General features: G+C 39.5%; 1 protein-coding gene across 12 annotated transcripts in view; it reads left to right on the top strand.

Annotated features, from left to right (window-relative positions):
- Nucleotides 1-15,525, top strand: part of ICA1 (islet cell autoantigen 1) — a 154,516-nt gene that overhangs the window by 38,351 nt on the left and 100,640 nt on the right. For all 12 annotated transcript variants that reach the window (XM_037836780.1, XM_037836777.1, XM_037836782.1 and 9 more), the window contains exon 6: nt 2,898-3,096. In XM_037836780.1, the coding sequence (XP_037692708.1) occupies nt 2,898-3,096 (199 nt within the window). The remainder of the gene's footprint in view (nt 1-2,897; nt 3,097-15,525) is intronic.

The raw sequence follows: 15,525 nt of genomic DNA, 5'->3' as shown, positions 1-15,525 counted from the left end.
CCTGTTACTCCTTTCCTTCCCTGTGGGCCCAGAGTAGGCCGACAGCCTGGGTCCCATCCTGGGATTCACACTGGCATCTCCAGGAAAACCCAAGAGAAGGGGATAGAAAAAAGAAACCAACCATGTCACTTTTACAGTGGTCTCACTCCTGGGCATTTTGATTCTTTCTTATGACATTTGGACCCTGACTTCATGGGCAATGCCAATTTTCATAGTTGGATGAAACCATTTCCAGTAGTTTTTCTGAGTAAGGTATTTGTTTAGAATCTTGAATTGCACCTTTTTATCTTAGTTGTTTATAATTGTTTTTTTTTCCTTGTTGCAAAATGTTCATTCATGTTAGATTTTTTTTTTAAAAAGAGAGACAAAACAAAAGGAGAAAATAAAAAAGTCAACTAAACTTTTAGTGATGACCCACTTTTAACCCTCGATAGATACTATTTATACATCTACAGCCTTCCTCACCCTTACAAGGTTAATTGAGTCCTGAAAAATCTTTCATAGAGTAAGTCCTCAGGTGTTAAGAATGTAATTATCATTTATTTCAATAGGAAAAATTCTATGCACACCTGTGTACCAAAATTGACATCCATAAATAGACAATACAATATGGCTATCCAGTTACACCTTTTCAGTTATGGACTGAACTATCTCACAAAGCACATATATGCTTCCTTAAGTTTATATAATCTAAATGTTGATGTAAACAAAAACTAAAAGATATCAACAAAAATAGTATGAATGATACATGAAATTATGGCTAATAGAAACTAATAAACTGCACTGTAGCCATAATTTAATACAGCAGGGCCAGCTTTGCTATGTGGAAAATGGCCCTCTGCATAGTAACTGAGGTTTCATGACACTCAGCTGTTCACAGATCCTCCTGAACAGGAATAAAGTAGAAGGATGACATAAAACTATAGTTGACTTGAATTCACAAACCTGAATGGATGTGATCTGGGTAGCCCAGATGCATTTTTAAAACATGAACAGCATCATCCCACAGTGTAGAAGATGAGTTTTTAAATCAAGTATCCCAAATACCTTTTTATTTTAATATATACACTTGAAAAAAAACATATAGCGTAGTATTCTGTTGTCTGGACATGCCATGATATATTTAGCCTGAGCCCTCTGTTTATTACTTGAGTCACTTCCACCTTTTTTTTACTAAAGGATAAATGTGCTTGCTGTAGACCTTTAGGCACTTTAATTATTCGCACTGGGTAGAATCTCAAGAATGGAAACGTGGGGTGTCTCACTGAAGCTTGAACCCGGCTACTGAGTTTTTCCTTGGTCTAGACTCAGTACACAAATGAATTATTTTCCCCTTTCTGATTTTACGTGAAGCAAGTTACAGAAAAAAAATGAAGTCGTTTAAATTCATTTTGCTTTTCTTTAAGATCTTAACATCTATCATCAAGTTATCACATCTTCAAAGTTTTCTGTCCAATTTTACAATAGTGAAAGAAATGAAGAAAACTTTATTCACAAGAGTCTTTTCAGCCAGTTTAGGGAAATTGGCCAATTCCAAGGAAAGAGTAAAAAGAGTCCAAAAATGAGCAGGATCCTAAGGAGCCAGTTGAGGACTCTTTTTCCTCTCAAATAGGAGTCTTCAATTATATAAACCTTCATATTTGTTTTACTGACTTTTTTTTTGTAGTCATTGCTACAACTGGCCTATCCAATTTGATGAAAGATATTAAATTTGAACAAACAGGGAAAAAGAACATGCTTGTTTTATGGCAAAATAGTATGTTTGAAAACAACCTGTAACACCTAGCTAGAGCAGTGTGAGCAAGCTATTTTTATAACAGTACTGAACATTAAAATACAAACCCTTACAGACAGAAGGAACACTAGAGAAAATAGTAAAAGAGGTTTTTTTTCTTAAACAGTTTATTGCACTCTCTGTGATCTTATAGTGCTGCACACATCTAAGGCATCTCAGACATCGCTGGAACTGCCAAAGCTGACTTCATCTCACTAATACCCATTGTTCCCTTCACCTAAATAAGTTTGCATTTAAATTGAAATTCAAATATCTTATTTTTATTTTTTTAACCTATGCCCTGAAACTTCATGAAGAACAATATTTTTACATAAGTGTGTAATTCATCTGACATTGCTCATTTTGGGTCGGAGGATAAAGGAAGCTGCAGTTTGTGGGTTTTTCCCCAAAGACATATATATTTTATCAAAAGTTTGATATGTCTCAGACATTTTTTGCCAAATAAACGACATTGTGTCACTTAAAGCTGATGTTATAATTAATTTACAACTATTTAGTTTTAGAGCATTCATTCATTTCTGCTGTAGGCTTTTTTGTAAGGATTAAATCATATAATCTATTTGAAAGTAACTAAGACATAGCAGACCCTCAGTAAATGTGCTTTTCCCTCTTCTTAGACCACTTAAACATGCTTCTCTCCATGCCCCATTCCACTGAGAGTACTGGAGCAAGCAGCGTATGCCCTGGCCTGTGGAAATAATCCAAAATGGCCTATTTAAGGAGACCCCAATCATACAAACTTCCACCCTCCTCACAGGGTTTCAGAGGAGCTGGAGGCAGGGAGGGGCCAAGAATAGAAACAGGAAATGTTCCTTAACACAGGTTTGGTTCCAGCTTTGAATGAATACTCTTTGCCCAAGCGTGAGGCCATGTGCAGTTAACTAACAGTAAACCAAGGGACCAGTATATGGATAATTGTCTCTGGTCTCTGGCTGAACAAATCCACACATATTTCAATGATAATTCATCAAATGTTCATTGAGCATATACTGTGTTCCAGGTACTGTTCTAGACTCCTGAAATTTAAGAATGGGCAAACTGTCAAGGATTCACATTGCTGGTCGGCTCACTTTCATGACTGTGGTTTTATCCTCTTGTCTAGGTTGGCCTTGCGAAATCCTTTGTGTCGATTTCACCAAGAAGTGGAGACTTTTCGGCATCGGGCCATCTCAGACACTTGGCTGACAGTGAACCGCATGGAGCAGTGCCGGACTGAATACAGAGGGGCATTATTATGGATGAAGGATGTGTCTCAAGAGCTTGATCCAGACCTCTACAAGCAAATGGAGAAGTTCAGGAAGGTAGGAGGTTTCATGAGGGTTACCAAAAGGGGCACCTGCTGGAAGGTAATGATGTGTGATTTGAATCCCTCTGGTGAAGAAGATACAACTCAAAAGCACCAAGGATGCAATTAATCATTGCTGGTGTCTTTTTATGTGACAGAACACCAATTAATGTGATATATAATTCTCCAAGGATAAGATAGAAGAGACAGCTGGAAATTGCTGGGATTTAGTAACTAGTTCTAATTGAAGTCAGATTTTCATAATGTGCGCTTTTTATAAGGCTGTCACTTTTAAATGCTTTTTCATGCATAACTAAGAATAGAGATTAGATCACATGAAACAGGGAGGTTAGAACAGACTATTGGGGAAATCTTTTTAAGTTGCTAATGCCTTAAAATTAATATAAGTAACAATACTTCTTTGTTTTGTGAAGTGTTCAGAAGCAGTGAGGTTTAGTTGTAGGATTAAATAAAGTAGCATTGACTATGTCTGCAATAGACCTCTTCAGAGATTTGTCTGAGGAAAATAGGTAACTGTGAGATAAGTATGTTCTTAAATTCCCCTGAAATAAATAGTGAGCTGTAGAGGAGAAGTCTTTAGTTGAGTTTTTAAAAGCTAAATATCTTGTGTGAATTTAGCTGTTTGGAGGTTTTGTCATTAGAATTTCTTATCCACGAGGACAAATCTGACCACCAGGTGGCAGTCATATACCAAGTATTTATGAGAACGAGTGGTTTTCGTTGTATACAATCTTGGTAGTTCTTTGTTTGGTCGACCAGGTATATTTCAGGATGTGAAGGAAAAAAATCACTCAGATGATACATTTTACATAATATTGTGTCAACTGTCTTGCTCGTTTCAAATGATCATTTGTAATTAGAGATACTGCTTAAAGTCTCTAGATTTCTTTGTAAGTCATCATTTCAGAGCTCTGGGAATTTTCGCTGATGAGCTGGAGGTTAGATGGGGGAGGGGAGTTCTGATGCTTTAGAGTACAGTCACCATTTCTTGACTTAGATATTAGATTGATGTAAGCTATTTTAGGAATCAAGTTTTCTTTCCGTTTGTAATTTAGAATCCTTCCCAATGAGGGGAAATCAGAGATCATTTTATTTCTGATCATAAATATTGTAGATGTCATCTATGCATTTAGCTTCTTAGTAGGCAGGTTTCTTTATTTTTCTTTCTTTTCTCTCTCCCTCCCTCCCTCCCTCCCACCCCACCTCAAACACACACACACACACACACACACACACACACACACACACCCCTCAAATAAGTCTGAAGTTGCTTTTGAATTTGTGAATTTCCTACATCCAAATCACCTCTTAACTCCTCCCCATCTCTATTCCATCTGCCACTCCCCTAGATCAATCTCCCCATTACTTCTTTTTATCTCCAAATATTCCTCCTCCTCCTCACATCTCCCTTTCCCCCATGTAACCTCTAATCTGCTCTCTATCTCCATGAATCTGTTTCTGATCATTTCTTATACGTGATATCAATATTTGTATGTGGCCCAGGCTACATCTGAATATTCTTGACTTTCTGTTCAGATTGGTATTTTGATTTGTCTTTGGCTCTCTATTTGGGCTGTGGAAAAAGAAAAAACAAAATTGGCTGCAGGGTATAGTGCTAGTCACTTTGTACCTACTGACTCCTATGAACGTCACAATGGCCAAGACACATATTTCGTGTTATAGAAGAAGAAAAGCATCCCCAAGCTAAGTTATTTTCCCAAGGTCAGACAGGGAAATGAAAGTCAGAATCCTAGGGGGAAAGAAATGGAAGTTGACGAATATACCTAAAATAGGCAAAAGCATTTTCATAATAATATCTCTTCTGTGGTTTATTCATTCAACATACACTTATTGAGCAGTTCCTATGTGCCAGGTAATAAAAAGAAATGTCATTATTCTTAAAGGCAAAATAATTTCATGTAAAATTGTGTTTAGGATTTGTTTTGGGGGAGGGTGGTTACTAACTAGGCAAGGATATAATGAAAACCAAGCCCTTCATCATTTGGTTTGAATGCTGAAACATTACCCAGTCTTTAGTGTCATCCATCTGTTGAGCTTGGAAAATATGGTTTAAAGAATCCTTTGACGTGCCGCGGTAGCTGCAGTGGTGGCTTACTCCCCAATTCCATGTGTGCTGCATCCAATTTAATAACTGAACATGGTGTACTTAGAATTTAAGGGAAGCATTTTTTTTTAAAGAAGTCTATTTTCAAGTATAAATTTGATTGGACTGGAATCTCCATGAGAACTGGGACAGAGGTGGTTCTCTTCACTGCCATAACCCCAGGGCTCACCCATCCGGTCCCCAAGTTAGCACTCATCAGATGGCAAGATTCCTGCCAATGAGTTTGAAGTGCCAGGCCCATATTTTCTCAAACATCTAGGGCATTTGCACAATGTGCAGCTGACCTCATTATGTTTTGGAAATTGACATGTATAGTTTTACAGGTAAGAAGTGGCATTATTGATTTATGACTTGGCGCCCTCTTCAGAATAAATTTATATCATGGAGTTTGCTGATCACTTGAGGTTTATAACATGATATTTAGCTTTGAACAAGCTTTAGCATTTTGCTCCAATGAGATTGCTTGTTAACAGGGCCTCTATTTATCTCTCAGGAACGTGTTACTGAAATGTGTTTTTGAGTCATCAGGGAGAGCAGTACAGCTGCATGTGGTTCCTAAAGAATTGCTCTGGAAAGAGGAGACTTTCATTCTCTGCAGAGCCAGCTGCTGCTTTCTCATGTCAAAGGATGAATCCTGAACAAAGTAGCATTTTGCTATAAATTCTCTTTGAATTCACACTTTCCAGAGGAGACAAAATTCTAATTCATACCTCATGAATGTGGTTCTCCTGGTTGGACTCTTTAGTATGCATTCATTCACTCATTTATTCATTCATTCAACAAATAGCATTGAACCCAGCCATGTGCCAGGCAGTGTGCAGAGGGTGTAGTAGTGAGCAAGCAGACGTGCTTGCCACTTTCCTGACACATGCAGGCATTTGGAGATCAAGCAAGTAAACACTATGCAGCACGGTGCATGTTTGCCCATGGTAGCAAAGGGTGAACAGGAACACTTTGGAAGGTCTTCCTGTAGGACGTGGCATCTAAACAAGACATGAAGGATGAGTAGGAAGTAGCTGGGCAGAGGGTGTGGGAACAGCAGAGCAGAGTCCAGGCTAAGGAAGCAACTTGGACAAAGGCTGCAGATAAAAGAGAAGAGGGCATTTTTAAGGACCTGAAGCATGGAAGGCAAGATGGGTGTGGGTACGAGGTGCCCCAGACCATGGGCAGGAGAGGTAAGCAGAACCAGACCACAAGGGGCATCTCCCTGAGGGCAAGGGGGAATGGAAGGGTGTTGAGAAGGGAAAGGATGTGATTGAATCTGTGTTCTCGATAGCTCTCTTGGGCTTTCATGCAGAGGTGGGATTTGAAGGGGGCAGTACCTTGAAGCTGGATGAGCTGTTACAAACCCACAGGAGAGATGGGGAGACCATGGAAGGAAGAGGAAGTGAACCAGAGGGAAATTTACTGTTCTTACTGCTACGAGATGTCATAGTGGCACCACTTTAATTACAGAGCTCTTCGGTCTTTTTTAGAAATAGGCGGAATAAGTGAAAATAAAATAGCAAGATCAAGTGTACTTTCACCTCCAACCATGGCTTTTTTCATAGTGTTTTCAAAATGCTGAGAACCTTTTAAATAGCATACAGTGAGCATGACCGAAATGATGAATGGAAAACTTAAAGCAAATAATCTGTTTCCCCTCTGGCACCCTTTGGAGCCCATAGGCCTGATGACAGAGCCCTCAGCAGCAACATTAATTAGCATATATTAGGTGCCTGTATTAGGGGTGGAAAAACAAAGAAGTGAAAAGCTTTATTCCAACCCTTAAGAAGGACCCTGCTAGTCATCTGCTCCTCTTAAAAATTACCATGATTAACAAGACACCTGGAGAGCATGGCCATCTGTAGCTATTCTGCTGCAGACCAACTGATAAGAAATGGGGATGAATTTACATGGGCAGGGCTGAGGTGGTTTATGTGCAGTTGGAAGTGCCTCCTGACAGTGTGATTCACCCTGGGAGGGAAATGGACGGGACACTACACCACGAGGTATTTTACAAGCAGAGTTGCAATGTGTGATATATGTGTCCTTTGAAGGCAGAGTAAAAGGGTGTGATTTAAAAATAGAAGTCAGCTTCTTGTAGCAGATTACATCAGCTAAAGTTGTGAGCTCACAGAAGAGCTTTTGCAGCCTGATGCCCTTGAGAGAGTCCTCCTGTGGTCAATTAAGCGATCTTGTTATTCTTGAAAGTCAGAAATGGGATGGAGGGTAATTATTCTAAATGGAATAAAAGCTGTATCAGATGTAAGAAAATAGTTCTGAATCCTCTAAAGAGATACTATGGAAATGTATATGTGAGCATTCGTACGAGTCAGAGTCCTCATAGACAAGGACAAGAGAACCAGTGTTTTAATGAGGATCATTTATTAAGTGGCTTAATGAAATCCTACAGCGTTTGTCTAGTGTTTCATCACCATAATTCACAAGGATGTCTAAGAGGTGTTGTAGGTAATGTGACTGTTACACACAGGTGTTCTCAAGCCTGTATCTGTTATCTGTTTAAAATACTTTGAATGATCTGATGCTAGGAAGTCATATCATCAAAGGATGTTTTGCTGTGAGAAGGTGTGTAAACTAATGCTGGTGGCTTAATAGGTGGGACCTTATTAGGGCAATCAGTTGGTGGTGTCCCTGTGTCTTGGCTGTGAACGTTTGGGTCTATAGAATTCAGTCAAGGGCTGGAAAACAGTCAAGGGCTGTGGACAAAGACTTGGGTTAATTAATTTGACAGTATAATTCATTACTGCTGAAATCATTGGTCTTTGTCAGGGGTCAGGCTCTTTTAGAATTGAGGGCAGGCCCCATGGGAGCCAGAGATGCCAAGAAATGCAGGAGAACCACTGCTCAGCCATCCTCCTGCTCTGCTCTGCGTTGAAGGCCTTTCCTTTTTGCCTGGGCCATCCAGCTCTCTGGCTTTAAACTTGTATTCTGCTTCAGTTCGGTGCCTAGGGCTGGGCTGGGACTCCCAATGTGTTGGGTTGAGGGATTCTGAGCATTTCAAGTTTGAGTCCACACAATGGACTAACATTGTCTTTTTAAGCAGTACCTAACTTCCAGATAAGTTGAGTGGAACTTCCACCTTAACTCTCAGGGTTTTGCTTAATTCATACATAAAGGGAAGGGTCATTTGACCCCATTATCTCCTCTGCTTCTTCTAGTTCTAAAATTCCATACACTGGTCTAAGTTCTTTTGTGAGTTGAAAATTCCTTTGGTAAGCCTGACACTCTCTTTGATGTATCTGTTTCATAACTCTCTATTTTCATTTGTTGGGTTTTGGTGTGTGCTTGTTTGTTTTGGTTTGCTTGTATAACTAAGGCACTGTTTTTCTGTGATCCCTAAGTAGATTGAATCTAGCTGCCCAAACCCCACCCTTGGGTTGCTGTTTCTTTATAGTACCCAAATGCCATAGGAAAAGATAACCGTTTTCACATAGTGCAACTCAGAAAGGAACAAGTAATTACACCCTTCCTTTCGATTTGGAATTTGCTGAGATGTGGCCTTTGGGGCTTTGTTTGTCTTTATTGATTTCCCCCCACTGAACTTGATAAATTGCAAAAATTAGTTTTCAGGGTTAAGCCAAGACCAGTTAGAACAGCATGCATGACATAGATAATTCTTGCAGTTTGTGGCTGTCTGGCTGGCTGCTGCTCCTGCTTGGAAATAGAGAGAAGGGAGGAGCATGGCCTCACAGTTGGTGTGTATGTGCTCTTAGAATGATTTCGTTGTTCCTGATATTGGGAAGGCCATGAGTCTTCTGTTCCCAACCCCACCTATACTGGCTGTGACAGCTTGCAGAAATCTAGTAAAAGTCTATCACAGTGTTCTCATCCACAAAAGGAGGGAGGTGTAGGTGATCTCCAAGTTCCTTTTCAGCCATCACATTTCTTTTATTCTTTTTCTAACATTGTTATGCTCGTCGGAAGTCTAGACTCTGGATTAGGACTGATGTGTACTTTTGTCAGCAAAGTGCTTTCTTCCAAGTCAGTTCTGGTCTTGCTGAGTCTACTTGTTTTGGTTGCTGTTGCTCAAGAACTCTGGAGAAGAAGGTTTCACTCATTGTTCTTGGGTAGATGAGTTTTGATGTTCACAAACTGATAATATTTATCTCTTATTTAGACAGCAATACTTTTGCAGGGTTCAGCAAACTGTGGCCCATAGGCCAACCACCTGTTATTGTAAATAAAGTTTTAGTGGAACATAGACGTGCTCATTTGTTACTTATTGCCAGCGGCTGCTTTCACGATACTGTGGCAGTTGAATAGTTAGTTATAACTATTGGCCTGCAAAGCCAAAAATACTCTCTGCTCTCTACAGAGAAAGTTTACTGGCCCCTGCTGTAATCTAAAGACACCTCTGGTGCACTTCAAGGAAAAGAAGTTTTATATAAAGAACAAGTTCATACAGATATAGAGATTTATATGTTTCTTAAATCTGAATTTTTTTAAGAAAGGACTGGAGTTTATACCACTTAAATTTCTAATGTAATAGGGATGCATAGGACCAGTAGGAAATTACTGATTAGGATACACTTCTCCTTTAGTACAGACTCTAGTACATTTTTTCTAGACAACTGAAATCCAGAGGAAACAAACAGAAGGGCCACCTCTATTTTGAGGACTTTCAGATAATGGGGAAAGAAGAGGAACTGTGGGGAATAGAAACAACTCTGCTACTTGTCCCCTCCCCAAAACAACAACAACAACAACAAACAGGCTTAAACTTTAATTCAATAAATACACATTTATCCGATACTTACTTTGCTTTGGACCAGTGGTTTAGAAAATGTACATCCAAATCACCAAAATCTGTAGGAAGCATTTTCCAAAATAAACATGGAGTGCATTCTTGGTTAAGAAACATTGTAGTAGACATTGGAAATGATAAGATTTCTAATATTACTCGGTCATTTTGCTTTATCTTCATTGAAGACTGATTCAATAGAAGAGGGAAATGAACAAGGCTGTGGCAAGCTTGTCAGGAGGACAGAGGTCATCTTTCCTGGAAAGCTAGATTCCTGTTAAAATATGAATTGGGAAGTGATGCTCATTCATATTGCTTAGCTGTTTGACTGAAAACATCAACGTTGTTATTATAATACGACAGCGACGTTACTTAGTTTTTTATTTAACAGTCATTTATTATAGTGCAATCTTTGTGCCCGATGTTTTTCCAAGCCCTTCACTAGTACAAGCTCATTTAATCCTCTGAATAACCCTCTCCAGTGGGTGCAGGTATTATCCCCACTTTGCATATGTGGAAACAGGCCTGGAGGGTGAGGAACTTGCCAGAGGCCACACGGGAAGGCCAGCTCCAGTGTCCCTGCTCGTTACCAGCACACAGCACTGCCTCTCATGCCACCTGACGTTTCCACAGTTCACAGCTTCACTTTGTAGGCAACCAAGATTCCATCCCCATTTTACCCATGAGGAAATGCCACGGTTCAAGGGATTAACAATTTGGCTGTTGTGCCAGACATCCAGTTCCAGAGCTTCTTCTCCAAACCTGTTCAGTCCTCTTAGAGAACACTGCGGACTAATAAAATTCCACGAGCTAATGGTCGTCATAGTAGGTTGAGTCCAGAACTGCCAGTCAGAAGATGCACTGACTCAGCCCATAAGGCAGGACAAGCTACCTACCCTGCCACTTGCCACCGTGCTAAGCCTTCCCTGCAGAGGGGAGATAAAAGAGGCACTTCCAGGATCAAAAGACATAATGCCTGGGAGGCACTTAGCACAGGGCCAGGCACAAGGCAAGCTCTCAGATAATAACTATTTTTATAACTACCACATTTATGACTGAAGCTCTGAGGAGAAAAACTTAGGGTGCAGCAAAACATGTAAGCTAAGTAAATCACTGGTGAGGTCTGGTTGGGAGGGTGGCCTTGGCCTTGAATTGCCCCCACAACGCAGGCTCAAGGAATCAGTGTTTGTTATTCTGAGTTGCCAGACAGAGTTGGATGGAGTGTCTAATCATGACAGACCACTGCTTCCAAGTTCAGCAGCTCCTACTGCTGCCTCCATCCAACCCAATGTACACAAAGGACACATAACTCCAGAAGAAGTGCTCCATCATCCTGGGAGCCCAACTTCCCCACCCTCTAGTCCAGGATTTCCTCACTGCCATCCCTGTCTCTCTTGGGAGCTGTTCAGGTCCCTTGTCCATTTTACTATTAAATTGTCTCGGGTTATAATGTAGTTAAATAACCCACTTTTGTGTCCTTAGGGCTATAATTTTTTTCCTTTCTCTAATCTGCTTTCAAGTTGATGAAGTCTTTGGAAAATTGGCTATTTAGCCTAATTTTGCATTTATACATGGATTGACATGGAAATTAAATAGCAGTCTCTTCCTATGTGCCTTTCTACTTGATGTACCTCCACATCCTTTATATTACTTCTTTCTAACTAGACTTCTTAATGAGATCTTGACAAAATTTAAACAAATAAAATCTTCATAGTGTGTTTATATCCTGAGAAGTTTTAGGTTATTTCTATGTAAAATAAACAAATATATTTTTATAGGTCCCTCTAAAATTACAAGGAAATTTAAGCACTTTTCTTTCATGGCTTGTTCTGTTTCCCAAGCTGGAGGTTTATCCTCAGCTGCTGCCATTATTCACTTTTCACATCCAGGAGATGTCCAGTTTCTGATGATTCCACTTCCAAAGTATCTCCTCAATCGGTCCTTTCCTCTCATCCTCACTGCTGTTGCCTGAATTAGGCGCTTTCTCAATTTAAAGCATTGCAATTGGCTCCCAGCTGATCTTGCTACCATCCTCCATTCTAACGCTAGTCTTAATTCTAAAACATAAAGCAGACCATGTCATTCTCCTGGGCAACAACCTTCTATGGCCCCCACTTGGCCAACTGACAAGTCTAAACTTGGTGTGGCCCTCCAGGCCCTTCCCAGGCTGGCTCTAACCTACCTCCTCCTCCTCCCTTCTCCCAGGTTCTCTCTCAGATAATTCCCCTCACTCTGCTGCCACCACACACATCTGTCGTCTGGCCACCTTCAAAGTTGTGTCATGCCCTTACTTTGCAAGCCCTGCTTCTCCCTCCTGAAGTGCCTCCTCCCTTCTGTGTCTGTAAAGCTCTGAGGCATCATGCAAGGCCAGGATACCCTGGGAAGCCTCCGCCAGCTCCTCAAAGCAGAGATGTTATCCCTTTTCGGTTTCCCATGGCCCTTTGTGCATACTTCTTAGCCTGGCGCATGGTAGGTATTTGATACCTATTTATTAATCAAATGAGTGAATGGGTAAGCTTGTAGTTTCTTTAATGGCAAGAGCAGGGTCTTACACATTTTTGAACCTCAAAGACACAGTAAGCAAACAATATGCAGCTTATAAATGTTTGTGTTACTGAATGAATTTTAATCCTGCTATTGAATAAAAATAAGACTCAGGCTATGCAAGCAAGGAGTCATTTGTTTTGAAGTCCTAGAAGATATTATCCACACATACTACTTCATAATTTCCATTATCTAATTTCTATAAGAATACCAAATATTTATATGGTTTTTAAAAATAAACGTATATTATAACAACATAAAAGCTAATATGTTGCCTTAAATAGATTTTTCTCATGAGAAGTATTGCATCGTTGCATATGGCATTTCCTCTAATTATTTGAGGCAAAGCTTGTTTAACTCTCAGGTTTCAGAGTGAACTGTGGACAAAAAATGAGTTATCTAAGTGTGAACTGATCCACTCCAAGATAGTTTTCCTTGTGCCATATTGTCTGGTTTTTATTTCTAAGATTTACGTGTATTGGCATATGCAAGCCTGGTTTCTAGAATTTCATGGATGATAACATGCAAAACAAACAGATTTTACAGAATAGCCAGTGGGCACTTGTGGCTATAGGCTCCATGTCATAGTGCTGCCATATAATGAGCCCATTTCATAACAGATTTCTCAGTGCCTCAGCAGCTAGAATCTCTTGGATGGATTCAGTATTTCCGTGTTTTATCACATTGTGCTCTTGGCTGCAGGGCCAGAGGGATGGCTGGTGCATGTGACATCCCCTACCCCCCCTACCCCAAACACAGATTGTTCATCTGCCTCTGTCTCCTTTTGGTAGCTCCTAAAGAAGGTGTCATGGTAGATTATGGTGAAATGGAAAATTATTGTGTTCAAGTAGTATGATGTACCAGTTACTATCTCTGGCCTCCCTAGTGTCTGTCTCCAAGTCTTTCAAATCTAATATCCCTCTGGATTGCCCTCTTTCTGTTGGTTAACAGCCGAGATATATTTCTTAGCTAGTCTTGTTCTCTTATGATAAATGAGTTGCAGTTTTTACCATCTTCTGGAATTTACTATAAAATAAGACAGTTGCAGCTTGTTGGGTTAGTAAATCCTTTAATGGGGATTTACTCACAGGTATGCAAAACAGAATGTGAATTTATTTAACTTCAAACAGCAGCAGTGTATCTTCTATTTCCCAAATACCAATAGCTTTGTAGTACTCTCAGTTGTTTTCATTAAAGTCAAAAAGAATTTTCTTCAAATCCAGTATTCTTTGCAACCAGACTTTTCAGTGACAGAAACAGCAATGGTTTGATGCGTGTCTTGTCACTTTTACATCAAATTCCGTTTATATGTTGGCTACGGAGAGTTAACGTTTAAGAAAGAAAGCTCTAAATACAATTGCTTCAGGAAAAGCCTGTCTTTTTTGTTAGTTTATTATTGAGGGTATTGAAAGGTTTTGAATAGCACTTTTTAGATTATTGAATTGTTTTTTGTTAATCCTTAACAAAACTTTCCTAATGAGATTTTTCCTAGAAGTATTGACCCTATAACAGAGTCATAGATTGTTCGTGGTTTCACAGGTTTCCCTGTCTCAGGGAATCCCCTGCATCCCAAGTCCTAAATCTGTCCATATTTTAATGTTTGAACTATCAAAAGAATGACTTAATGGAAAACTGGTATTTTCCATTGACAGTTCTGTTTTTTTTAAAGATATTTGGATGATCCTTTTTCTCCGGAGAACTGATATAATCCTAATTCAGTAGGGAATTTAGAAAGTGGAAGCCCAGATTACCAGTTTATGCCTTACTCATTGGTGGCTCTGTTTCCTAAAAGTGGCACCATTCTTACCCACTTTCACCTTCTCTCAAAGAGTGGCTTCACTTTGCCTCCTCTTTGCCTCCTTATGAGTTTTTGATAAAAGTAAAAGCCCAAACAGAAAACACTTTTAAAAAATATGTGTTACCTTCTGATGTTAAATTTTTAGGATGATTCCATGTATAGTAAAATTATCCCAAGTGAAAAATTTTTTTCATATTCAGCAATTATCTCACACTAATCATTAAAGAAGATAATAAAGCTCATAATATAGGAGCCCCAAAATCTCAAACTAGCCCATTTTACATGGACCCAGGAAGCCCTAAAAAGAATTGATCCTAAAAGCCCATTGGTATAACTGTAGTAAAATTCCCACAAGGCATTAATCAGGCTTCTGTTGTTACCGTCCAATGAAATAAGATTTTAGGGCTTGGTAACACTTCATAGTTGATTGGCTCTTTCTATTCAACTACCCATCTACCTGTCCATCCATCTATTGAAATTCACTCCCCAGCTGTGATTCTGAGACGACCTTTATCATTTAGATGCTGATTCCTTACTGTGGTTCTTCTGGAGAGACTTTGAAATAAGGGATATGTCTCAAGATAGATTAATTATATAAACACAATGAGGGATGAGGGATTTTTCTGGTTTGTTCTTTTTCACAGTTTCTTTCCTGGGCCTTTAGAAGTGAACCGTGAAATTCTTACAGGCAAAAATGGTTCATGGCTATTCATATTCTGAGAGGCCCAGGCAAAGAGACTTGGAAAAGTTATCACATACAAGGAAGAGGAATCATGGGTGAGAAGCCTAGAGATTAATGAGTGTGAAGTAAATGAAGCAATTTCTCAAATAGACAGGGAAGCTGAAAAGAAGCTAGGAAAGTAAAACACATTACATGTAGGATCTTGTTCTCTTTCATTTTTTCATCTTAAAAATTAGGGGTCGGGAAATACGAGAACCTGGCAACAGTGATTGCTCCTGGGGCAAGGAGCTAGATTGGGGGTTGAGATGAGCAGAGAAGAGATGAGGTTTAAGTTTCAACATAGGACTTTTTGTAGGTTTTAGATTTTGTGCCATGTACATATATTACCCATTAAAATAATTTGTACTAAAAATAATGGGAATTAATGAGATTAGAGTTAGAACAGATAAGATTTGGTGGAAGAAAAGGGAGAATGACAGAAAACTCTTAAATTGGCAAAAAACTAAGAGGTCCCCCCACCAAAAAAAAATA

Source organism: Choloepus didactylus, chromosome 5, assembly GCF_015220235.1.
Source record: "Choloepus didactylus isolate mChoDid1 chromosome 5, mChoDid1.pri, whole genome shotgun sequence".
In the NCBI taxonomy this organism is placed as follows: Eukaryota; Metazoa; Chordata; class Mammalia; order Pilosa; family Megalonychidae; genus Choloepus; species Choloepus didactylus.
Note: the sequence above shows the minus strand (reverse complement) of the source record. Positions and strands in the feature narration are given on the sequence as shown.